The 26,237-nt window shown below is 36.7% G+C and overlaps 1 protein-coding gene across 2 annotated transcripts in view; it reads right to left on the bottom strand.

The window, feature by feature from the left end:
* Positions 1-26,237, bottom strand: part of LOC150090865 (glycine receptor subunit alpha-1-like) — a 300,163-nt gene that overhangs the window by 92,474 nt on the left and 181,452 nt on the right. For both annotated transcript variants that reach the window (XM_090380406.1, XM_090380412.1), the window contains exon 4: positions 10,652-10,875. In XM_090380406.1, the coding sequence (XP_090236532.1) occupies positions 10,652-10,875 (224 nt within the window). The remainder of the gene's footprint in view (positions 1-10,651; positions 10,876-26,237) is intronic.

Here is a 26,237-nt window from a genome sequence, read left to right as displayed (position 1 = left end):
CCCTGCCAACCTTTGTATCATCTGCAAACTCAAAGATTAAGCAGATACACCAGAACCCACCTACACCTATTACAACGTGGTGTAGATACGTCGACGATATTTTTACCATAATACCACGTGGTTCTGAAACGGTACTACTAGAACACCTCAACTCCCTATCCAATTTCATCAAGTTTACCGTAGAATCAGAGGTGAACGGTTCGCTCTCCGTTTCTGGACGTGCTAAAGCATCGCGTAGGCCCACGTCTAGAGACCTCAGTATACCGCAAACCCATGTGGTGCGGTCAATTCACCAACTACAGGTCCGGCCACGCTCCAAGCCATCTCAATAGCACTGCCCGCACTCTATTCTCCAGGGCCTGGAGCCATTCCAGCACCGACACAATTAGACGTAACGAGATCTCCCGTGTGAAGGCGGACCTAACCAGATGCGGTTATCCATCCCATGTACTAAACAGATGCCTGTTACAGGCGGAAGAACTTACATCCAACCCAAGACCTCCGAAGCAAGTCGGCATATCGTCCGCCTACATTCCGTACTATCCAGGAATGTCAGGACGTATCTCGAAGGTCCTTAGAAGTTACAACATCAAATGTGTGCAATTACCCGGTAGGAACCTACGTTCACTTGTCTCCAGCGTGAAGACTCCTATCACACCTGTCTTACGCAGCAATGTAGTGTACCGTATCACCTGTAGGGCCTGTAACAGTTGCTACGTAGGTGAGACATCGAGACGTCTCCAGGATCGCCTCACGGAACACGACAGAGCAATCCGGCTTGCCGAAACTGACCAGTCCGCGGTCGCAGAACATTTTTGGGCTACCAACCACGATCTTGACCCCAAGCGCGACTTTGAGATAGTGGACCACGGGCGACACTTTCGCCACCGCCTATGGCTAGAGTCACTAAACATAATAAACAATCCTAAGGCATTAAATCGCCAGAAAGGCAGGCGTCTACATCCCATCCTAAAAACAACCGTTTTATTGATGGATGATCACTGGCGTAAAGCAGCACACGTCCGTGCTACAACAATGACGCATGATTAACGTGCCACATTTGCTTGTAATGTATTCAAATTTTATATTAACTTATCAGTTGATAAAGGGACACGCGTTCCGAAAGCTACTGGTTTTGTACTTTTATTTTATTTTATTTGTACTTTATTTGTTAATAAATAACTGGGTATAACTGTATATATCTGTATTTGAACTATGGACCCCAGTACTCCAGGCCCATTCGTTATTACCCTTGTCAGTATCACTAATAAATATTGAAAAAAAAAAAAAAAAAAAAAACAAATTGGCCCAGCAGTGAAACCTGTGAAACTCCACTAATAACTTGAGTCCACAAAGAGCAGTGCCCATTGATAACCTCCACTTAACCATCCCTTTATCCATAGCAGTAACTTTCCCTTAAGACCACATTGCTCCAGTTTTTACTGCAGCCTTTTATGTGCAACAGTATCAAAAGCCTTCCTGAAATTCAAGTATATGATGTCAAACTTATTTTTTGTTTCCAGTTCCTTGGTCACTGTGTCATAGTAACATCAGATTGGTTAGACAAGACGGCCTCTTAATGAATCCAGGCTGTGATTGCAGTATAACTACATGCCTGTCCAGATGGTCCTGCATTACTTCTTTAACCAATAATTCCATTATTTTCCCTGGAACAGACGTTAAGCTACTAGGTCTGTAATTACTCACGTTACCTTTTGATCCCTCCCTTTATGAACTGGGGATACATTTTCACATCTCCAGTCCATAGGGATGTCCCCTGAATCCAAGGATGCTCTCATAATTATGGTGGCAACTGAAGTTTAACATTGACAAATGTAAAGTACTGCATGTGGGAAGCAGTAACCCCAGAGTAACGTTTCAACTGTGTGGTACTACACTGACAGTGGTAGAGAATGAAAAGAACCTGGAGGTAATTGTGCAGGTAGATATGAAGTTTTCTGAGCAGAGAAGACGGTCTGCAAGAGTAGCTCATGGTGTCTTGTCAATGATATACAGGAATTTTTTTAGTAGGGTTATCCCTACTAGAAAAATTCGATTATCCCCGTGTATAAGGCAATGGTCAGGCCATACTTTGAGTAGTGTATACAGGTCTGGAGGCCTCATTTTAAGAAGGATGTAGAGCTGCTGTAACAAGTACAGAGAAGGGCAACAAGATTAGTGAATAGAACAATGCGTTGCTCTTACGAAGAAAGGCTTAAGTTTTTCAAATTGCAGAGTCTGGAGACTGGGCACCTGCGAGGTGATCTGATTGAGGTGTATAAAGCATTGAATGTTTTGAGCATGCTCAATGCTGATGGGGTTCTTCCTCTTGCTCAGAATAATCGTTTGAGAGCACATAAATTCAAATTGAGGAAAGACAGTTGTATGATAGATGTGCAGAGGTTTGCCTTTAGCCAGCGGGTGGTTGATTGCTGGAACTAACTTCCATCTGTCGTTGTAGAAGGAAATTGATAGCTTAAATAGATTAAATGCAGAACTAGACAAACATTTGGAGCGAGTGGATGGGTGAAATGAGAAGGGGATTTTTTTTGGATGATGCTATATAAGCTTGCTTTCTTGCATCATGTGCCTCTACTAATGCTAATTGTAGAAGTATTCTTGAACTGAAACTACCTGCATTGTGTACGCAGCAAAAATACATACTTTGAGAAGTCATAGGTCTAAAGCAATCCAGCACCAGGGCCTTTTTCAGTGGGCGTTGATAAAGGCTCTACCCGATACCTCCGAAATTTTGGTTGAACATCCCTCTGTGAACTGTATGTATCAAAATATATGCACCAAAACCTAGTTATTCCAATTCCCCCACCCAACGTTCTCCACGACATATTTTCTGTCGTGGAGAACAAAATTATCATGATTTTAATATACGAATACAAGGCTACATTTCAACTGTATTCACAACTAATAAAAAAAATTTTAAAAATATGACCAATAAATGGTACTACAGTAAAATACCTCATATATTACATAAAATTTACTACTAAATATTATATGGACGGATCCAGGTCAATTCGTTGCAAGACGCTTCGGTGCATGGCAGAGGCAACTGACATTTCGTTGTATGCGACAAATTGGTGAAAGACAATCTGGTGTATGCGAAACAATTCTGTGTATCACAGAGAGCTCAGAAAATCTCGGTGTGGTACACCAAAACAAAATCAATAATCAAATCAACACCGAAACAAAATAAACAAAAATAGCAATGAAAATCATCATAAACCGAAACAAAATCAACAATCAGCAAACATCAACAATTTAACAAAATAAATGAATTAAAAGGTTTATAAAAAAAGAAATTTTAGTGACTTAAAAAGAAGGAATAGAGAAATTTAGTAAAAGAAAAAAATATTTTTCATCCATTTATTTTGTATAAAAGCGCCGATCATTCTCACAAGCAGTGGAAAGTGAGTACGTATCTATTTCAGCATGATTCCGTCAATATTGTACACACGTTTAATTCGGATAACATTATTTATTAATTTTTTAATATACCTACTTAGTTTAATCCTATGTTTTTCCAGGAGCATGAATTGGTTGAGGGTTGGTAAACTGTGAGAAAATCATGGGAGCAAAACCCAGGTTTCCCAACCCCCAAACAATCCACCTAGCTAGAACAGCATGAACGTCGATAGCTTAAAAAAGAAAGAAAACCGTTAATCTTAATTTTTTTCCTTTCTTCTAGTTTGTGTTAATAAATTTATTCCTCATCTTTCTCGATCTGCAACTAACCAATCCTAGCTACTTGAAAAAACAAGGACTTCAAAAGACTTCTCCCACCCCCTAACATTTCTTTACACCTTGTCTCCATACTAACACGACATATTTTCTGGAAAGTCTTACAGGTAGAATTTTGATGGGTGGATGCTTGGTCCCTCTCCACCTGATAACTCGGGGTTTTTTTTTATGAAGCAAACAGACAATACAATATATGCAATCACAGGCATTATATACAAACGCCTCACGACCATAGCTGTTTGGTACAAAAATTCTTGTAAATTATTTTTATATTCCCTTTTAACTCCAAGACTAAGGGATGGTACATCAAAAGAAACTTAGCATGGAGTAGAGTAATGAGTTGTGCCGGAATTGGAATCAGAGTCCGCTACATGGAGAACTACCACGGGCCCTGGTGGAAGAAACTCGCTGTGACAGGACGCTTTTTCCTGTAGGGAACTCGGATTACAATTCCGACCCCCCCCCCCAACAGAATCACCAGGGAAGCTTACGCTTAACCCATCCACGGATGAGCCTGCGACGAACTTCTTTCAATAAAAACTATAGAGCAGGTTGCAAACAGAACGTCAGAAGACGCGCATTACCCAGCCGATATCCATTAATGATATCTACTATTGGTCTCTGCAACAACTCTCCATCCCATACGTGTTTTTTAAAATAGTATGAATCAGAGCTGTAATACTCAATACGTTCTACGTTGATATTAATATTTGTAAAATAATAAGAGGAGTTTACCTCAATACAATACGTAGAACACTTCCGTATGATACTCTCCAGAAATTAAAACGGGAAGTGTTCTACGTACTATATTGAGGTAAACTCCTCTTATCATTTTACAAGTATTTTTTATAAGAATACAACTTATAAAGTAAAACTAAAGTGCGAACAAGGTTTTCTTTTATCCCAATCTTTAATTAATCTGTCCGTTGCACTTTTTTTTCATAGGATCTCTTAAAGAAAAAGCATAATGTGCATTAAAAAACGAAGGTGGATAGTACGCTCTATCAAAAATGGTATCGTGATCACTAAATTCGCCATTTTCACTACAGCATGTTAAATGTTTGCATTTTCTGTCTTGCTTTGCCATAACACCAAAGAATTCACCATTTGCCATTCTCCCAAAGAATTCACCGAATTGTTGAACCACCAACTGCCTTTCACCAAATTGTTGTGATCCCGACAATTTGGTGAAAGGCAGGCAAGTCCATATAGGGATCACGAACTGACGTAATCCCTATATGGACTTGTTGAAAAGAAAACTTATTAATTATGGATGCAAAAGAGTATTCCATCAGGGAAATTCCAGTTCGGTAAATTACAATAACTGTCAGCAGGATATCTACATGATTTAAATATTTAAGCTTTAAAAGTTATGTATATAAATTAAACGTTTTTTTATTTCTCGGACACAAGGAAACAGATTTAAATTAAAAAAGGATATATCTTTAACTAAATATAAGAAAGTTTTTCTGTAGAATGAATACCTGTTCACCGGAATATATATTTCCATTTGTAAACTGGAAAGCAAGTGAAATAATGAATAACAGAGCTTTTAATTTTGATTGTCTTAATTTTAGTCAATTGTTTAAGACCGATGTTACGCAAGCTTTGCTTTCTTGCATAATTTTACTAATACTGAATCCCATGCACCAACGAAATCCATTATCCTTGAATGTGATCACCGATATGAATCGTCAGGTCAGGTCACGTATAAAACATATAAGATCAAACAAAAAAAAAAAAAAAAAAAGATAAATCTGCATACTTTGATCACAATTATATGATCTTAAACGCAATCGTTAGGTGGTAGATGACTTTCATCAACCGGTGAAATACCACCACTTTGCTTATTGGAGGCCTGAAGTGGTGAAACCCATGTTTAGTCTCTAGAGCAAAGTTTCCGGCATCCCCCTCTCCCCATACTTCTCCTTCAACCCATGCATGGTACTAAGTACTATAGGTTTTGATACCTTTCGTGTTTGGGATTTTCATAAAAAAAAAAAAAAAAAAAAAAAAAAAAATTAAGAAAGAAAGTCAACTACGTAAGCGATGATTCCAAATATTGCAGTTTTTGAAGTAGACAGAGCAATGAATATGATGACCACTGTTCAAAATAAAGACGAGAGTTTGCTATACTGCTAGTTATCAATTATGTTAGTTAGCTAATTATGTGCACTACACAATATACTATTATTATTATTATCCATATGGTACAAGGAAGCCTGAGGCTTTTGCTGCACCAGCCAAAAAAAAAAAAAAAAAAAAAAAACACAAATCTGGGTTACCCTCAGAGAGAGAAGTAGAAGGGAATCACCAAGAAGGAGAAGAATGATGACATCCAGCTCAGGACCCTGGGTGTGCCAAGCCCACACTTATCCGATGTGAGCCCCTGGGGTTATATGTATTGTACGTAAATATAATATGTATAAATGACCTTTGAAGCTACTATATTCAACTTCTATTTTTATTTTGAAACTTCAAGAATCAAAAAGTAAAAAGAGATTTATGTACTAAAATATATGGAACCCAGTAAAAGAGTTTTATAAAATCTTGACTGTTCACAAAAAATGGAGATAAACGAACTAATTACTACGATTCATTGTTAATTTTAATTATATACAAGACAGCAGAGTACTGTCTTATATAATTTTCAAAAATAACTTATCTGTTAATGTTAACTGGAATGATATTCATTTATAAAATTCTACTTGAAGATAAATGGCTATAAATAACTCTTAAAATTCCCTGCTTATAAAATAAATTACAGGAAAACACTGCACCACGTGATATCACTTAACAGATAAATGAGTTACATTATCCAACTCAAGTAATTTTTGGCTAATTAGGTTTACTAAACCTTGAAGTGAAATAAAGTGAACTTACGTAAGGCTCTAAACTAAATCAATCAAGCCTAAATACAGATAGTCTTCACTGCTGAACTGCTTTCAAAACAAAGCAAGCTGTAACAACAAGACAACTAATACATTAGTCACCTGTTGTGGTCCACACGTCTTTCGCATACACTACGGCACATGATATTAAAATTCAGTTTGTTGGTACATTATCTGAGAAAGAAAATAATCATTTTCAAACCCATAACATTCCCAGTTAGTTAAGAAAATAATTGAATTTATTTCTTAAATTCTCACATGGAACTATCACCATTCTTTTTCTTGGCGATTTCATTCTCTCTCTCTCTCTCTCTCTCTCTCTCTCTCTCTCTCTCTTCCCCCCCCCCCTCAGGGTAACTAAGAATTTTTTTTTTTGGCTGGTGCAGCCCTCAGGATTCCTTGCACCATATGGCTAATATTATAATAATAATAATAATCAGTATATTGCAGTTGATTTAAGACATTCAAATGTCATCATATCTTGTCATTGCTGAAAAGATAAGACGCAAGAACTGATGTTGCATTCTTTTAATTTTTCAAGTTCAAATGCACTTAAACATTTTTAAATGCATTTGAACCCATTGCTATTCAATTCCCTTGTGTTGTCACAATTATTTTAATATCCTCTATCCCATCCAATCGTCGGCCTTTCAGCATGGATTTAATTTGGGGAATGAGAATAGACGGGAATGATAAATCAGAAAATAATAAATAAATAAATAAATAAAAAAGAGGGGGGGAGATTAGCTCCACAATCCCATACTTTGCCAAAAACTCCTTGTTGATTAGCAAGGAGCTTTTGGCAAACAGCAAAATGATGATCAGATCAGAATGCGGCCTAGCGGTGGCGTGCAACTGGAACCACTTCCCCTCCCCCGAACTAAAGGCTTTGAATCCTTTTAATAAAATGATCCCAAAAACTTTGACACTGAGCTTCCTAAAAGTGTTCCAAGAAGGGTAGTTTGCATGGTGAGATTGGAAAAAGGGGGCGACCATACGAGGAAGACTTCGATTATGTGGGCTACAGAGCTTGGCAACCAGGCACTTTAATGAGGTTTATAAGGCTCTGGCAGGGGCTAGTAAAACGAATGAAGGCACAATTTTCGGTGTTATAAACAATTCCAGAATCAGGTGCCATAAATTCAAATTAAGGGAAAGAGGTTCAGATCACACTGCAGGAAGATTTCTTTTAGCCAACGAGTTGTGGATTACTGGACCAAGTTGCCTCCGCAAATAGTTGAGGTTGACAGTTTTAGGAAATTCAAAGGTCAGCATAGGTAAAACACACACAAAAAAAAAAAAAAAATTTCCCGCATACTACGATCTGAGATACGTGTTCTATTTGTCTGTTTCATTAAATCATTGAAGAGCTGCGAAATGCATGTCGCATTTCGATTTTTATTAAAAACGAAATCCAGGAGGAAATAAATATTACAAAACGTTGTGTAAATATTAAGTTTTGAAAAAAGTGCAGTGAAGTGAAAACAATTGCTTTTATATATTATTAGTTAATTAATTAGTAATAATTTGGCCAAAAAATAATTCGTTATTTTTCACTTCTATTAATCGCAGTAAAAACTGATTAACATATTAAATATAAATTGAGCAGGCCTGAAATGCAATGCACTGTATACATTACCTAACTTGTTTAATTCTGTCATCTGGTTTTATTTAAATTGACTCAGTCCTGAAACTTAATTGTGAAATTTTATACTTTTGATATTTCATGAAGTTTTAAAATAATTTAAATTCATCAGAAGTAACTTATGAAACATTTACACTTCGATTTTTGATGATTTTGCTTACTATTAGTATTATTAATTAAAGGAGTGGATATATTTTAAACAGATTATTGGAGTGTAAACCAGAATCAGGCGGCTAAATTACTACTCCCCCCCCAGTTAGTTTCTGCATGCTATCATATTTAATGACGAGAGAGAAAGTAGCCCATATAACCACTTCTGTGCTTTGCAAACATTTATTTTAGACTGTGACAGACTCTCACTGATAAGAAAATGGGCCAGTTTCCCTAATGAAGTTCGCTACATTTTTAGTGCTTTACTGTGTGAAATGTATATGGAAATACAAATTGACACAACAAATTCTTTTAATATCATGAGAGATTTAAAGTCTCATTAATTACTTATTCTATTTGTTTCAAACGAACTGTACATATCACGAATATATCGAAGATGAGAGCAAATCTGATATTTATTTTATTTCTGATATTTTAAGAATACAGTCCCAGCGTATGCTTAATGATTGTTGATGGTCTGGCTAGTGATTAGCCCTTATTAATTAGCTAAACACTTAATGGTTTAGCTAGTTAATACGCGCTTAGTCTCCCAATTCGTCGTAAAGTTGCTTTGCAATAATTAACGTATGCTTTCCATTTCAATATTAAATGTTACAAAGCAAGATTAATTTAAATAATTCACAAATTTACAATGACACATTACTTTAAATAATAGAAAAATGTCAAATTATAAGCTTTGGTAGTTTCGTTCCCGTCGTGCCAATCAGTTAAAGAAATATTTCTTTGACAAAGTAAATAAATCAGCTACACTATTTCCTCTTTGAATAACATATCAGAATACATTTTAGGACTATCAGACGAATAGCAGCTGCGAGCACAGAAAGGTTACGGATGCGATATACAAACACCAACACATGTTAGTATTCTTTAAGTTCCTATCCACAATTTATACCTAGGTGCTGCATACCACGCACGATATTTATATTGCTATATCTAAGTGATTACATGTGTTTGTGTACTTTCTGGCACAGTATATGCAGGAGTGGGACGTCAATACTTTTGCTCATAATCAAGGACAGTCTCAAGGGGATATAGGATAGGTCTAAAGGGAATATGGTCTCATCCCTTTATAATCAAAATGTTTTTTTTAAGGCTACATGAAATTTAAAGCTTAATAATTCTCGGAAAGCTGTTTTAGTTGCTCCAAATCTCAGAAAATTCTTGGACCGCCCCTAGCCATAATGTTGGGATGGTATGAATAAATAAATTTCCATTTATACTCTGTGTGTCCATTACGTCCAGAGGAGTTCATAATTTCGTTGTAACTATTTTACTGCAGTATATAAACCAATAAAAATAGTTACAGATGCACTTTGCGACAGCACGAGTTCGATCTCGCAGTCTGTGTTTGCCAGTGTCCGTTTTCTTACAGCCACAGCCAACACTGATATATTAAATATGAGGACTTCATTGTTCCATATAATTAATCTTATATTTACCTCTAAAATGACAGGTAAACAACAAGCCTTAAAGAAATAAAATATATACAAAAAAGAGCAAATCCAATCTTAACTCTGCTTTCCAATCCAATCACTCTGATCGCAAAAAACAATCTGTTCGCTATTTCCCAGCATGATCATTATTAAAGTCAAATGAATCTATGGTTGAAGATTAATCCGGTTGAGACATCTGGTAGGGAACCAATTAATGAGCTCTGACAGGTATGCATTTTACTTTGGGTTCAAAGTTCATCTTGCTGTATTGGTTGATTTTGTTTTCATATTTCTAATGAAATTAGTTTTATCCTTAAGATTATTCTAATCAGATGAAAACTTTTCGCGATCACTTATTCCAATGGTTGTTAAATTTTTATTCCGCTACTTCTTCAGAGAACTTTTCTGCTCTTGAAATTTCCCCCACCTTCCTCCTACTATCAATGTCAAAAAAAAATTGCATTAAAATTTCATTGTTTGATAATCGTTCCGCCTCCATGAAAGAGCTCAACGGATTGGTTGGTTGGTTGTTTTGGTGTTTATTGGCGCATTGATAACGGAGATCATAGTGCGCCAAGATCTCAACGGATCACTGCCTTATACGATATATTGGGAGTGGAACTGCTACCTTAAAATTTGAGAAACACTTATTTTCAAAGTGCATATCTCGAAATGTTACAGTAACACACACACACACACACACAATGACAAAAAGATTTTAAGTTAATGCAATTCCCTGTCCCTCTATACAATACCTGAGAACATAGAGGATTTCACCGTTAGGATGGACACGGACTAAGACATTTGGTACAGTGACATACTGGAAATCGCCATGTTTTGCGTTTGGAAAGTAGATGTCTGGCCTCCACACCCTCTTTACTAACAAGGGATCATTCAGATCTAGAGGTCGTGTAAGGTTGCCGCTTCCGAACCTTTCGTCCATCCACCTCTGTCGTAAATAGAGATCAACTTCATAGTCCTGAAAATTAAAGACAATTATTCTGATTTTTAATGATAAAAGAGGCTGCACTTGCAAATATATAAGCGGAGCTTTTATCCCTAGTTATATGGCATTCATTAAACCCCCCCCCACACACACACACGCACGCACGCACGAAAAGCTAAATTCGTGTTCAAAAGCTAAATTCGTGATTTGAGTAAAACAATATGTCTCACCGAACATGCAAACAGGGTAACCAAATAAAAACAGCCCATTTTAGGAAATTCTATTTTGCTTGCCCCATCGATTTAAAGATGGGTATCATTATGGATATGTCAAAGACACCGTCGGATGATTATTTCCAGTCAGTGCCGATTACGGTACGGACTAGCAGGGCGTTTGCTCGGGCGCCAAATTTTACAAATCATGAAAAAAAAAAAAAAAAAAAACACACACACACACACACACACATATATATATATCCTTAGTAAAGAGGCATAGAAAAATCTTTCTGCTCGGGGACGAAATACCCTGGTCTGGCCCTGTTTCCAATGTGTCCAAAAGGGGTGACCAGTACTTATCGACCTAAAGAACAAATATCGTTGGCACAACGCCAAAGTGTTGAAATTTGGCACTTTTTACCCAAATATATTCTTGAAGTTGTTTCTTAGTCAACTACATCCTGCCAAAGAGGCATATGTGTATTTCAAGGTCAAATGGTTGAAAATGTCACTTATCTGTGAGGGGGGGAAAAAACCCACTTCTAACCATGCAGATTCACGAATGTGACACTTTCATCGTTCGGCATGGTAAATACTGACAGAGCAATTCGCGAAAGTACCACTTTCATGTTTTTGGCATGTACAGTAGGGTGATGGGGGAGGCCAGCTTGTGCATGCTGTTACATGTATGGTTTGTTTGCCAATCAGTATTACTATTTAGTTGTCCTTTGTAACATCTCATTTTTGCGGTCAAAAGTAAAATTTGGAATAATGAGCATAAGAACGCAAAAAATTCTTGCAATGTTGTTCCTCACTTCAAATGGAATCTGATTTGGAAGATGAAGATTGCGTTCCCCTGAATGACTTGGAAGATTCAGACGACGATAAAAATTAGGTACCCTCCGATGACGATAGTGACTAATCACTTATAGCTTCGAAGTAAGTGCATGTACTTTTTAAAAATTATCGCCAGTTTAAAAACTGTTAGACACATTTTTTGAACCAGGCTATTCAGAAATGGAGTGCGACTCAGTGCACTCTAAAGTTGACAGAAAAACCAAGTACGTACCCGTGTATGTCCCTGAGGGATGTGCCCAAATAATTACAGGCGCAAGATTAAAACCTACACCATTCTGTGTAAATATCATGCAATGTGATAAATTTTGCGATTTTACTTTTCTCGCCAAACAACTTAAAGGAGCTGTTCCTTGGAGAAAAGTCTGCTGCCTTGATTTCCAAAAAGTACAGGACTGCCATGGTTTTACAAAACAAACTACAAAGATGAATTTATAGCAGTAAACTTAAGAAGACCTAAAAGAAGATCCAGCAATGAGCAACCTAACCTTCCCAAAGTCTATAATGAGTTTGTTGTTGTTGCACTGAGCTTAACGATACAAGGGTTATGAGGTCAAATTATGTCTATTCATAGTTCATTTTACTCGAAAGAGGAAATTTGTATGTCTCAAGCAAAGCTTAAAGATTTAATGAAAATATGCCAAGATTTGACAATACTGAAGGAGTATCACAAATTCTATTTAAAATTAAGGTCATCAGTAGACGGGGGATATTACCAGTACCGGATTTAAGTGAAGAATTCTCAATATGAAGATATTAAAAATTAATTTGTATTAACTTCTATGTTAAACATGTGATATTAAAATATTTTTCATTTATTTATATGTATTTGTTATTCTAATATCGTTTTATTAATAATTTATTCATTTCTGACCAACAAAAATGTGTTAAAAATTTTTTTTTCACCTTTTCAATTCTTTATGAATCTGACAAACTTTCAAACTTCGCAACGCCAAAACCGCGAAAGCGCTTTTTAAGCCCCTACATAATGGCAATCTTAAATTACCAATATGGATTAAAAACAGCATCTTTGGTACTAAAAAACTAAATGTTTTTTAAGTTAAAAAACTTAAACACTTGATTTTTCCAAACTCAAAGAATCTATAAATGCAAAACGCATTTAGAGATTCTTTGATAGATATTAGATGCTCTTTGTAAGACGTCAAACTTTGGATAATCCTAAACTTATTGCAGTATAAATAAAAATAGAATGCATAAATCTGTTTGATTAAAATGTACTTATCAAAATCTATTTGTAATATCAGCCTCATGATAAAACAACGTGATTTCTTTTGAATGGAATTTCAAAAAAAGACAAGTTCAGCTATATTATTGAGAAAATTATATTATATTGAAATTTAATATTTGAAAATGTATGGAATTTAATCAGAAAGGCGGACACAGGGACATTTAACGTTTATTCTTATCAAGATCCATTATCATAGCCTTGATAAGTAAAGCCTCTTTGGCCAAATTCCCATTTCTCCATCGGAAATTTTAGCGGTATTGCTTTTGTATAAAGTTCACGTTTGCTTGCATTTCCCTCTTGTGTTAAGTTTTTAAAAAAAATGTTTTCGCCATTGGAAATTATCATTTCGTACCGCGCAGAGATTAATCGTTTGAGAGACAATGCAAACTTGAAGAATCCATTAAAACCATTCATCAAAAATTTATTTTTACGCATCCAAAGTCTGTTACTAACAGATCACCTTCGTTTTGCGGAATATTGGATTTCAATTTTTCTTTTTCACTGAAGTCTAATTTATTATATGCGTACACTGCAATGCCTGAAATAGTTCACCAGCCGGATATAATTGTGATTTAAATATAAAATAATTTTTTAACGAAATCTAAAACAGTTAGCAAGTTTACTTTTTAAAATAACTCAAAACCAAGGTTTTTCAATTAAAAAAAAACAAAAAAACACGCAAATGTTAAAACTCGTCGAGCATATTTGAAATTAACTGTGTGAACTGGTTACGATTGATTGAAAATTTTGTATAAAATTTGCAAATATATATATATATATATACACCGATGAGCCCCTGACTCTGCCACGTGGAGGCGTGCCGGGTTCTACTATCATCTTGCCGAGCACCTCCAAAGAACTCTGGAAGCTCTTGAGGTAGGGGAAGAGAGGTAGAGTGACAGAAAGGGGGCAGATCTAATGGAAGGTTTGCCTTAAATAGAAGAGATGAGTTTTTAAGCCAGTTAAAAGTGTCTCTCACTCAGAAAAGTGGGAAAGTAAGGCGGAAGAGGAGATTTAAGTAGTGTCTTTATCAGCCTAGTTGTTCGCAGTGTGAGGTGGGCGGTTGTCAAGGTCTGGCTCGGTTTCCTTCTCTTCTGATGGCCTCTCTCCTTTTAAGAAAGAATTCTTTCTTAACTTCAAGGCCTTCAATTCTTTCTCCCTTGGGAGAAAGAATTGAAGGCCTTGAAGTTAGTTTCAGTGGCTATCAGCTTTTCCTTGTTTATTGGCGGTATAGCATCCACCAAGGAGGACAGTTCTTGTCTGAGGTCCTGATAAGTATAGCACTCGTTGAGGATATGCTCATCCGATTCTATCTCGCCGCAATGCCAGTTTGTTGTCTCAGCCAGTCCTTATTGGTGCAGTTTGGCATTTAGGTTGCCATGTCCTGTCATTAAGAAAGTTGCATAAAGTCCGGGTGCCAGCCATAACTTCTCCTTCCTAGTTATTTCTTGCACTTCCGGAAAGTAGTGCTCACGTTGGTTGTTTCACCAACGTGAGCTGTGATCTAAATTTCTTGCCATCTTTACTTCAATTTATTTCTTATTCTTGCTAGCTGTACTTTTTTGTCTGCCTGTAGATTAATGGTGATATCATCTAGGGTTGTTGGTATGTTCTTGTTTAGCCTGTATTTAAGGTAGCGTATTTATTTAAGTACTGGACCTCAAGATCGGCTGGCATTTTTCCTAGAAGTGCTTGAAGGGCCATTGTGGAAGTCGTGCGGCATGCTCTGGATATGGTCAGTAATTCCAGTCTTTGTGCTTGGCTTAGTTGTTTTATCAGCGCTGCCTTGTTAGCTCTGAAGCCTCATGCCCCTGCTCCGTAGGAGAGGGTGCATAGAAATACACAGTTATAGTACAGCCTGAGGGTGTGGGCTTTTAGGTCCCACTCTCGCCTGGTTATTTGTTTTATTGCCATTAAGAAAGTCTTACATTTTTCTTTTATATGTTTGGTGTGAAAGAGAAAGGTGAGTGACTCGTCTACTATGATACCTAAATATCTTGCTGTTTTAGTATACTTTATTCTCTGGCCCATACATTTAATTGCGGAAGGACGCTATATGTCTAGTTTTCCTTTAATGAGCATTTATAGATACTTTTAGCTTGTTATTTTCTGTTCATTTTGCAAGTTCCTCCAGAATTAGGTTTGTTCTGGTTTCCAATTCCCTTCTGGAGTTTCCAGCCGTCACAATGGTCAAGTCATCCACACAAGCTATGGTTGTGGAAACGGAAAGGATTTTATTAGCCAGGAGTCGAATACCAGGTTCCAACACAGTGGGCCCAATATTGAGCCCTGCGGGCAGCCTCTGGTGACTTTCCTCCTGATCTCTTGGACACCACTTCTCAACATCACTTCGAGATTTGAGTAGTAGTCGGACAGCAGTGAATAGAGGGGTGCAGAGATGACAGTCGCCCTGAACCTCGGGAGGGCACTTTGCCAACATAATGAGTCAAAATCCACAAAGAGAGTAAGCATTCCCATTTTCTCCATTTATTTGTACACACAATTATTTACAAATTATATACAAAACGTACAAAGAAGATATATACACAATTTTATATATATTAGCATTCTCATTATACATAATGAGATACTATATTATATTGAACTTGTGTGTGTTTTACCTATATCCAGGGTGGCTCCTAGGCCTATGCCCATCTCCTCCTTACAATCTGTGTTAGTGTAGAAACTCTGCAAAGTTTTATGTATTAGTGTATGGTGTGTCGCTTGTGTCAGTCCACCTCGCCAGCAGGGAGCAGCCAACACCTAGGCAACCGCTGCCCACCTCCAGCACAAGGAGCCAAGCCAGAGTCTGCTATCACCTTTAGTGCCTTGTGCACAAATCCCGAGACCAATGGAGATAGTGCAATACCGATGGGTGAAAAAAGAGAGCAAGCAGGTGGTAGACGTCAGAGTGCCCGGCACATGGATGACTGGATCCAGGGTATCCCAGTATCCCAGCAGAACATCGCCCAAAGCATGACACCGCCGCCACCGGCTTGTTTTTGTCCCACGGTGCATCCAGGCGCCATCACTTCCCCAGGTAAACGATGCATTCGTACCCTGTCGTCCACATGGTGCAACAGTAAACGTGATTCATCGGACTAGACGACCTTCTTCCAATCACTCAAGGTCCAGTTTCGATACTCGAGTGTCCATTGTAGGCGCTGTAGCCAGTGAACCGTTGTTAGCATGGGCACTCGGAGCGGCCTGCGGCTACGCAGCCCAATTTTCAGCAGGGTTCGATGTACTGTGTATTGTGACACATTACTCCACTCACCAGCGAGTTGCGCCACAGTCGCCTTCTGTTGCCACGGACCACTTTCGGTAGGTAATAACCACGGCTAACTGTGAGCATCCCACCAGCCGTGCCGTTTCGGATATGCTCTGATCCAGTCGTTACAATTACAATTAAATCTGGCCATTACAATTTGGCTTTGTCAAACTCGCTTAAGTCCGCTAATTAACGGAGCTCATACACCGTGTCCCGATACGCGCTGTAGTTCACCTGCAGTTGCTTCGATTTTCATAACGACTCGCTGGTCATAATGTTTTGGCTCATCAATGTGTGTATACATATATATACAGCATATATATGTATATACATACATACAGGTAACCCTCGTATAACACGGTAGTTATGTTCCTATAAAATCTCTGTAGTGCGAAACCGTGTTATACGGAACTAAGAGCCAGTCCAAAAATGAAGGTTACGTTCCAAGAACTAACAAAAATACACCATTTTGTTAACAAAATGTTAACGAAACTGACAAAAATACACCATTCTAGATTTCGTGTATCTTCTGCTCTCTTTAAAAAATCATTAATATGGGTTTGTTTTATTTTGCTTGATAGATCTTTTTAATTTCATCTTATGGAACTAAGCATTTTTAAAGCTCCCTTTTGAACTTTGGGCTCCTTTCAGTAGAAGAATCTGAATTCAAAAAATAAGATTCTAACTGTTCGGCTAACTTTATGCCTTTCTGCCTCTTTAGTGCAAAATTTGGAAGTTCAGAATTTTCATCTACTTTATCATCCTCTGAATTTATTTGATTTGCTTCCGGTGCCATTTCGCCAGCCTCTTTTTCTACCAGTAATTCTTGAAAGTCTTCAGTAATCATTTTTTTTAGGAGCATCTGCGACTAAAGCTATGTTGCTCTGTGTGTTCTGAGGTCGATTTTCTGTTTTTGTGGACAAAAAAATTCGAGTTTCCGTGAGAAAAACCATGAGATCGACTAACTCGTTCACGTTGTGAAAAGACCCATAAAAATTGTTTCCCTCATCAATGAAATTCGAACTGGTCTTTTCCACCCAGAGTGGGGATGACGGCGATTCTTCCAACTATGCTATCTACGAGGACTTCGGTAGTCATATCATCAAAACCTTCCCCTCCTACCGACTTAGCAAGTTCTACTATAGAGGCTGCCCACAATGCTCCATTCTCGGCACCTTGCTATGGAACTTCGTTCTGGACGACTTCCTCAATCAGGACCTTGGTAAGGTCAGAGCCCAAGCCTATGATCTGCTTCTGATGCTGGCCGCTGACAGTAGGGCCCAACTGGAAGCGTCTGGCAACCGAGCATTGGAAACTCTGCAAAGCTGGGCCACCCACCACATCCTACATGTCTCACCATCCAAAACCTGCTCCATACTGCTGAAGCGTAATATCCAACTGATCCGACCCCTACAAATCAAAATCCAGGGTAGAACAATAAAACTAGCAGCACAACTAAAGTACCTGGGACTGTATCTGGAAAGGAGCCTATCATTCCAACCCCATTTAGCTTACATCAGACAGAAGATAATTGGCTACTCTGCCCTAATTGCAAGAGTCACCCGTAAGGACTGGGGACTCAAAAAAAAAAAAAAAATCTCTCTCAGCCTCTTATACAAGGCAGTATTCCTATCTGTCATTACATACGGCGCTCCTGTATGGTACACAAGAGCCAGTACTGTAGTCAGTCGAAGAAAACTTGAAACCATACACCGCTCAATCCTGCTCACCATCTCTCGGGCGTGCTGCACTATCGATACACACGGTCTCCAGGTCTTGATGGGAGCCCTCCATTGGACCTGGAGTAGTACGGTGCGCCATGCTCTACCACCTGGAAAAAGGCAAATCTGTCACCTTCCTAAACTTCACCACCGATCCGACTAACAACCGCTCTGTGGAGAAGTGACGACTTGCTACCTTTCTTCAACAGACCTGGTAACAACAATGGACAGCCACAGATAAAGCGACCGTCACCAAAAATTCATTCCAGACATCCGGACAACATACCCGAATATGAGGGTATGAGACTTGATCTGGAAGTAGGAAATGAATTGGTTCTTGAATGGGTTAACAGATAAATCATTTAAGACGGCCAACTTATATAGTGTAGATCTAAAAATGCTGAAGTTGTTAATCAGTGGATCATGAGATGAGCGAATAGTTTGGCATCATCAACAAATAGCGTCACATGAACTTGCCTAGAGGAGAGGAAATTTGAAAGTCACTTATCATGACATTAACAAAGTAAGGTTCCAGTGCAAATCCTTATTGTATTCCACTCAAGGTGAGAAAGTTTGGAACGCTCTCAGTTGTTTACACTTTAGTTTGTATATTAATATCTGTTGGTGTAGAAGGAGGAACACCAATCTCTCAATTTGTTAATGGTTCAACTACTCCGCGTTGCATGTAACGCGCGCTTTTAATCTGTTCTGCATCATGTGATTTGCAGAGCAGCAGTCTATTCCGTTGAGTATTTTTATTATTATAATTTTATTTTAGCGCATGAAAATCTGTTCTTTTTGAAAGCAGGCCCAGTTAAAAGTCTACAACGTTTCAATTTTAGTGCACTGTCTGCTCAAAATTTATAGTAAACTTATAATCTGCAGCTCAAGCCACAGAAATCGGGAATTAACACTAGTAAAAGGCCAAACTTGGCAAGGAGACTCCGCCAATCGACAAGAAAAGGAACAAAATGATATACATCATAAGTTTCAGATACTGTAATGAATATGCATATACAGTAAATCCTCGCCTTAAAGGTTCTCAATTTAATGAGCTTCGGAAATGGCAGACAGCATGCAGTGAACTAAGCTTTTCATCCTTACAGGACCCAGTGATGTGACTACCTTATTGTGAAGGTATCTAGTCTCAATTTACTGTGCATTTTCACAGTAAAGTAGGATGCCAAGGAGCCAGAATTTTTTTTCAACATCACCATCAATCAGTAAGAGTCATTTCAACTCCAGCTCCAGGGCTCTTCAAATTCTGCAGAAGCTTTAGTAAGCTTCTACTGTCGCTATACGACACAGAAAAATATCACGTTACTACTCCACGCAATATGAGTGATAAAATACAGTATTACAACATTTAATATTTTTTATTTCACAGTACAGAACCTTTTCATCACGTTCTAGTAACGTTGGCTAAAACGAGATTTTCTGTAACCATTCATCTGAAAGGAACAGAATAAGAGATTCAAAAATAAATGAAATAGAAAGCGGATACCAGGAAGGTGGAGAGTAGTAAACATGGAAAATTACTACTGGTCTTTTAAAAGAACTTCTTGTAAATAATATTCTTCAATTTAATTGAGTTTTTGTCCATTTTACTATAAATAAGCACATATCAAATAAAATCTACAAAACAAGAAAAACAAGACGTTTTCTTAATTTGTATGAAAAACAGTAATTGGTACAAAAAATGCTAATTTTGAAACCAGCACAGCAAACTTAAGAAATTAGCACATTAGAATAGAAATTTTATGAAGTTCGATCTGCAGACCTGCATTATTTTAATACAAAGACCTATTAATATTTTCTTCCCTATAGCTCAAAAATGCAGAAATTTATATGGAACACTTGATGTTCCATATATTTCTTTCAATTTCTTCAATACTCTTTTTGATTGATAAGAGAAATATTCATACATTTTGTAATATTTGAAAGGTATATTAATTTCTGCATTATAATTGTGATAAACAAGATATGTCTATTCTAAATTTTTTTTGGAATGCTTAAATGTTTTTTTGCAGCTGCATCATGGAATTTTCTCCGTATTTCAGATCTAGAATCTTTCATGAAATTTTACATTATCTGTCATTTCTTGAGCTTCATCTTGTATGGCTGAAAATCGTTATGAAAATGAAATATTACATCTACTTAAGATGACAAGGAAATTAATCGCTGTTATTACTAACAGCGAATAATTTTCTGTCATCTTAATTTTGAACTAGGATCCTAAAGGGACTTACGAGTGACGTTTATCTTTGCAACAATTTGTTCCTAGCAAATGAACTGACTTCTAGTCTAGTACTTAATTTCCGAGAAGAATCGCTAATGGAGAGAAAAGCATCTTTGATAATGGCATAATTATTTTTAATGTCAAAAACAACGTCTGACAGCTGACCATCATATGTCACATATTCCTTTCAACGTTGGTTTATTTTTTTTCTGAAATATTTATGGAGCCAATCCATTCAAAAATAGATTTAAAAAAAAAAGACTTCATACGAAACTTAAAATGTCAGGCAATTCGGCATGATTTTGAAACAGTCTTTCCTGCCAATTTAAAGAATGATTTACACATGGTACATAATGGTATATAAGATGCATAAACTGTATATAGAGGAAGGCCTGTGTGCTTTAATTCTTATTTATAAACGAAAAAGATGCTCTCGACATATTTGATGCATTTTTGTTTTTATTCATTTCTTATAACGTATTCAGCCCGACTGCTTCGACATGTTAACATGGCGAAGAGAAAAAAAACGAAAAAAAAAAAAAAAAAAAAAAAACAACACTGTTCTTCGATTTACTCAGTTGGAGCCTTTTAGAGTCCGATAAGTTACCTAACAAATCGCGTATACACAAGATCCTTCGTGCAGCGGTGAATATTTAGAAACGTTTCGTAAATATTCACTATAAATTCAAACATAATGAATACATCAAAACATAATTTGAACATATTGAATACTATTACTAATTATAACATTAACCAACTCAACCAGTTAGTGGGAATCATCTGTAAGCAGAGTGATGTCATCTTCAGAGAACCTTCAGTTGTTTGTCTTTTTTTCGCAAAAGCGGCTAAGGCTATGTGGCATCTGTACGTTGTGTATAAATTGCGTTCTATGATCGGTTTGTCTGTTTTGCTAGATGAAAGGCACAACAGCACCACGAGCCATATTGTTGCAGTTTGTTATATCAGTGTATGTTCTTGAGCCGATCTGCATTGTGTGCGGCTGGAAAACTCTACTCCATCACCTGAGATTGGCTAACTATAGCCCCAGAAAAGAAGCCTTTAGGAATTCCTTCAGTCTCCGAAGGTATTAGAACCCATACCTCTCCAAACGACTGACAAATGGCGAAATCAATAGACTGTCAATAGAAGAACAACCACATGTGGAAAACCCCATTAAAATTTCTCCCGTCTTGACAGATTCAGATCCTGTCAACTGGCAATTTCCACACAACGGAAAAGCACAGTGATCGTAAACGCCGTGCTACCAGCGAGGATGGTCCTCCAATAGAAGCAACCGCTCTACTGCTAAGTAAAATGACATGTAGAAATTAACTTGTTATAACCAATTAAATTGTAAACCCTTTTGGCTGCGATGGCTGTATTGAGTATAGATGTAAACTTATTTTTATTTAATTATTCATTAACAGATCCTATCCCCTGAGGCTAAGAAATCAAGCAATAGTCACTAAAAACTAACGTATCATTTATATGACAAAAAAATAAAAAAAAAAAGACAGAAGTGCATCTGAACGTTTGTTATAAGTATTGTGTTCTTAATTCAATATTTTAACTAATGCACATTGATAAGTAGGTCCATATATTTTTCTTTTTTTGAAGACAGTAGGGCGACGTTTGATTAGTATTAATGATCAGGCGAAGAATGCCACTGCGTCAGTCACACACACAGTGAGGAAGCCAACCGCAGAACTGAGATTAATGAAGTTCTAATTATAGATCAACAGTCTAATAAAAGTAACTTCAAGTTAAGTGAAGCAATAAATTTAGAAAAAAGGGGGAAAAAAAGGCTTTTAAGAGTTCCTGCTAATTTAATACTCAAAGCTATAAACGCAGGAAACAGCTTTGTTGTTGTCAAATTCCAAATGGACCGTCCTTATTTACTCAGATTAAATCACGAGTATTACAAGGCTACAGCCGTTCAACCAATTTCATTTAACATTTATAGAAATAACATAGTTAAAGAATAAAAATCACAAAACTTTACCAGATCCCTACAATAAGTAAAAATTAGTCTGTAATAACCAGGTTACTCGGAGGGGAGGGGGGAGACATGCTAAGGAAAATAAAAAAAAGCCCTTGGCTAAAAGGGAAAAGAAAAGTAACAAGGAATTCTTTGCGTATGTTAACACTAGGAGAGAAATGATTCACATTGGATATTGATTATTCGTGACGCTGCACAGATTACTGATAAAGTAATATATATTGCATGCATATTCAAGACATGCGGAAGGAGATATAGATAGAAGGCCTATCTAATTTGGATTGGAAGTTAAATTATTTTATAATAATGGAAAGGATTTATCCCACTGTATAAGACAAACGAAGAGAAATTCTGCAGCTGGAGGTGAACAAAGAACATGAGATTGATGGATTCAGTCCAATTATGTTAAAACTGAGAAAGAGGCAGTTAAACTTTTAGCCATTGATAATGACAGCATCCTTAGATTCAGAAGTACCAGCAGGTTAGAGATGTGCAAATGTATCTCCTATTCAAAAGCGTGGTTCAAAGGGTGAAGAGTGGGTATCTATAAACCTGTCAGTTTAATTTATTTTTAGGGAGAAATAATGGAATCATTAATCAAAGTAATGCAAAGACCATCTTGGTAGGAGTAGAGTCATAAACCAATCAGAGCACGCGTTTACTAAGGGAAAGCCTTACAAAACTGATTACCTACTATGAGGTTGTCACAAAGGAACTGAATACAAAGGATAATTTCGATATAATCTACTTAGATTTCAGTGATACCGTTGTATAAACTGGAGTAATGCGATATTAGGAGAAAGTTACTACTATGAATATAGGGATGGTTAAGTGAAAGGGAACAAAGGGTGATTAAAAATGGCCACTCTTTATGGACGAATGTGATGCGTGGAGTTCCACAGGGATCTGGGTTGGGCCCCATGTTCTTTTTAATATTAATTACTGCTATTGACGTAGGTATTTCAAGTTTGATGTCCAAGTTTGCTGGTCATATGAAGTGGACACAGTGATTAATGATAGTAGTCATGGTATGCTACTTCAAGAGGTTCAACGTAAACTAAACAGAATGGCTGTAAAATGGCAATTGAGGTTTAACAGTGATAAAAGAAAGGTACTGCATTTGGGTAGCAGAAATAACATATCATTTGAGTAGCACTCAGATCAGGGTAGTGGCAGGTGAAAAAGATCTAAGGGTAATTATGCAGATTGACATGAAATTCTCGACATTTTCTCAGCAATGCAAACAAGCTGCTAGAACAGCTCATGGGGGTTCGGTCAATGATATAGAGTAACTTTTTCCAGCAGGGAAGAAGAGGTGATTGTCCCATTGTATAAAGAAATGATCAGGCCACATCTGGAATACTGCATACAAGTTTGAAAACCTCATTTTAGGAAGGATATAGATCTGTTGGAAAGAGAACACGATCAGCTGGGGGCACAAAAGGATATTCTTACTAAGAAAGACTGGAGTTCTGTAAATTGCAAAATATGGCAAATAGATATTTACGTGGTGACCTAATTGTAAAAATCTTTAAAGGGATTAAGTAAAATAAATGTTGACGGCATCTTTACTCTTTCTCAAATGAAGAAAGAAGGTAGCATAAATTTAAATTGGAAAGGATGGCAATAGAACAAATGTGCAAAAATTTTCCTTCAGCCAAAGAGCATTCAATTGATGGAATAAACTTCCACTTAGTGTTGCGAGGGCGGTAGTTTGAATAAATTTAAGGTTTTAACAAATTACTGGCAAGAATGGGCAAACGATTTTTTTTTTTATTTGGCTGGTGTTGCTTAAGCCTTTCTTCCTTGCATCATATTGCCAATACTAATATAGCCATAAGAAGCAACCTAACAAAAGAAGTTTTTTGATTCACGGATAGCCAGGAAACTATAAATAACTCGAGGATAATTTGCAGAATAATTTAATTTGAATACGATTGCAAAGACATACAATATATAACTACTGTATCTCAACAAATAAAGTCCAAAGTCGAAACAACGGCTTCTGAAGGAAAGCATCCAAAGAAAATTGTAATAAATAATAAAATTATTGAACAGGGAGCCAACTTGAAATATTTTATATATCAAATAAGTTATAAAAGAAGAACATAAATTATAAAATATTTTTCGTTAAAACAACAGGCATATTAAAGAATATTTTTAAATCAAATCCAACAAAAAATATAATTAGGCTTTATTGGGCTTTCGGCGATACTGAAAGAATATGGTCAAAGAAGGGCAACAGCATCTGAGATGAAATTCCTAAGATTCCTGCCGGATATACAAAATGGATAAGACCTTTAGAGATACTTACTCAAATTAAACAAGACAGTTCTGAATAAAATGACTTATAGAACGTAGGCAGAATAAATAAACAGATGGATAGACAGATGAAGTGGTGGGGAGAGTGCAAAATCGAAACAGAATATCCATCAACGGAAGAAGCTTTAATGCACTTTAAACGGCTGCCAAATGCACGCTCTGTAAACATAGCTAAATATATTGTGTAAACTAACAAGATAAAAACGAAATGGAATGATGGACAAAAAGAATACATTTCAATTCTTTATATTCGAAGTTATTAGAGTAGAATAGGTTCTTTCTATCCTTTCTTGTTTAATTTTTTTTGCTTTATCTTATGTTGGTTGGTTGTTTGGGTTTTAATGGCGCATCAGCAACTAGGGCTATAATGCGCCAAAACCACGTCCCGCTTTATCTTATGTATAGAAGATACATGAGCAATGGCGAGAAACACTTGTATTGCCTCTTCGTTATCCATTCGATAAATGGTGGGCAGTTCAACAGTCGGATTCAAATTTGGAAGAATAAAAAGATATTTCCATTTAAATTATATAAGTTTACATTAGAGCCATTTTAAGTTCGATTAAATATAGGCTAAGGATTGCAAAATGAATGGCGTTTTATTTGAGTAATGTGTCAATTTTCACTAGCATTTTGCTAGAGAAGATTCTGACACTAATTTTAAATACTTTAAAAATCACTGAAATATTTAGATAAGACTAGTGGTCTAAAGAGCAGTTATGTCAACTGTTTGATGCCAAGAATTCATTTATATTTTGTAAAAAAAGCAGGGAAGGACATGGTATTTAAATGGATGACGACTTAAACAGCCATAAATATTCTGTTGATCATTTCAAAAGAATATTTAATTACACTTAATAGGACATTTATTATAGATAGTGGCGGCCTCAGATTTTTTTAATGCTATATAGTGATTAAAGCTAAATGATTTTTCAAAACACTGCTTTGCCCACCCACCCATTCAGAACATTCTGGAACAGCCACCAATTACAGACACTGCATCTGTTCAATTTCCATAAACATAATTAGAAACGATTTCACAAGGGTAACTCATTGCAACAAGTAATGAGTTGAGTTCGTTTCATTTATAATACGAAGGCGTTTCAAAAAAAATCAGGAAACTGCATAAATGGAATAAATAATAATAATAAATTTTGTGAACTTTGTGCTGTAATTGAAAGTCTCTTAATTTAGCTAAATTTGTTCAACTTAAATAAAAAAAATAAATTCATATTTAAAAATCTCAGGAAAAGAATGAAATGTGAACCTCTTTTTATTTTTATTGGTTTCACATTGAAATAACACAGAATTATAGTTCTTTTTGCATGCTATAATACAGTGCCGTAATTTAAAATTTTTTATGTAACTTCCTCATTTTTATTTTTCTCTCCTTCCCTCCCCATCTCCACCACAAACATTACGATACGTGTCATGAAATGACCTGTATTTCGTGAGTAAATTGCAGCAAGAACTGCAATTCCACAAGAGAAACGTGGTCGCCTGTGGGCTTGCATTTTCTTGTCA

The sequence above is a fragment of the Mastigoproctus giganteus genome, chromosome 1 (genome assembly GCF_048544385.1).
Source record: "Mastigoproctus giganteus isolate SK-2022 chromosome 1, ASM4854438v1, whole genome shotgun sequence".
In the NCBI taxonomy this organism is placed as follows: Eukaryota; Metazoa; Arthropoda; class Arachnida; order Uropygi; family Thelyphonidae; genus Mastigoproctus; species Mastigoproctus giganteus.
The sequence above is the reverse complement of the archived record's forward strand: the minus strand, read 5'-3'. Positions and strand labels throughout refer to the sequence as shown.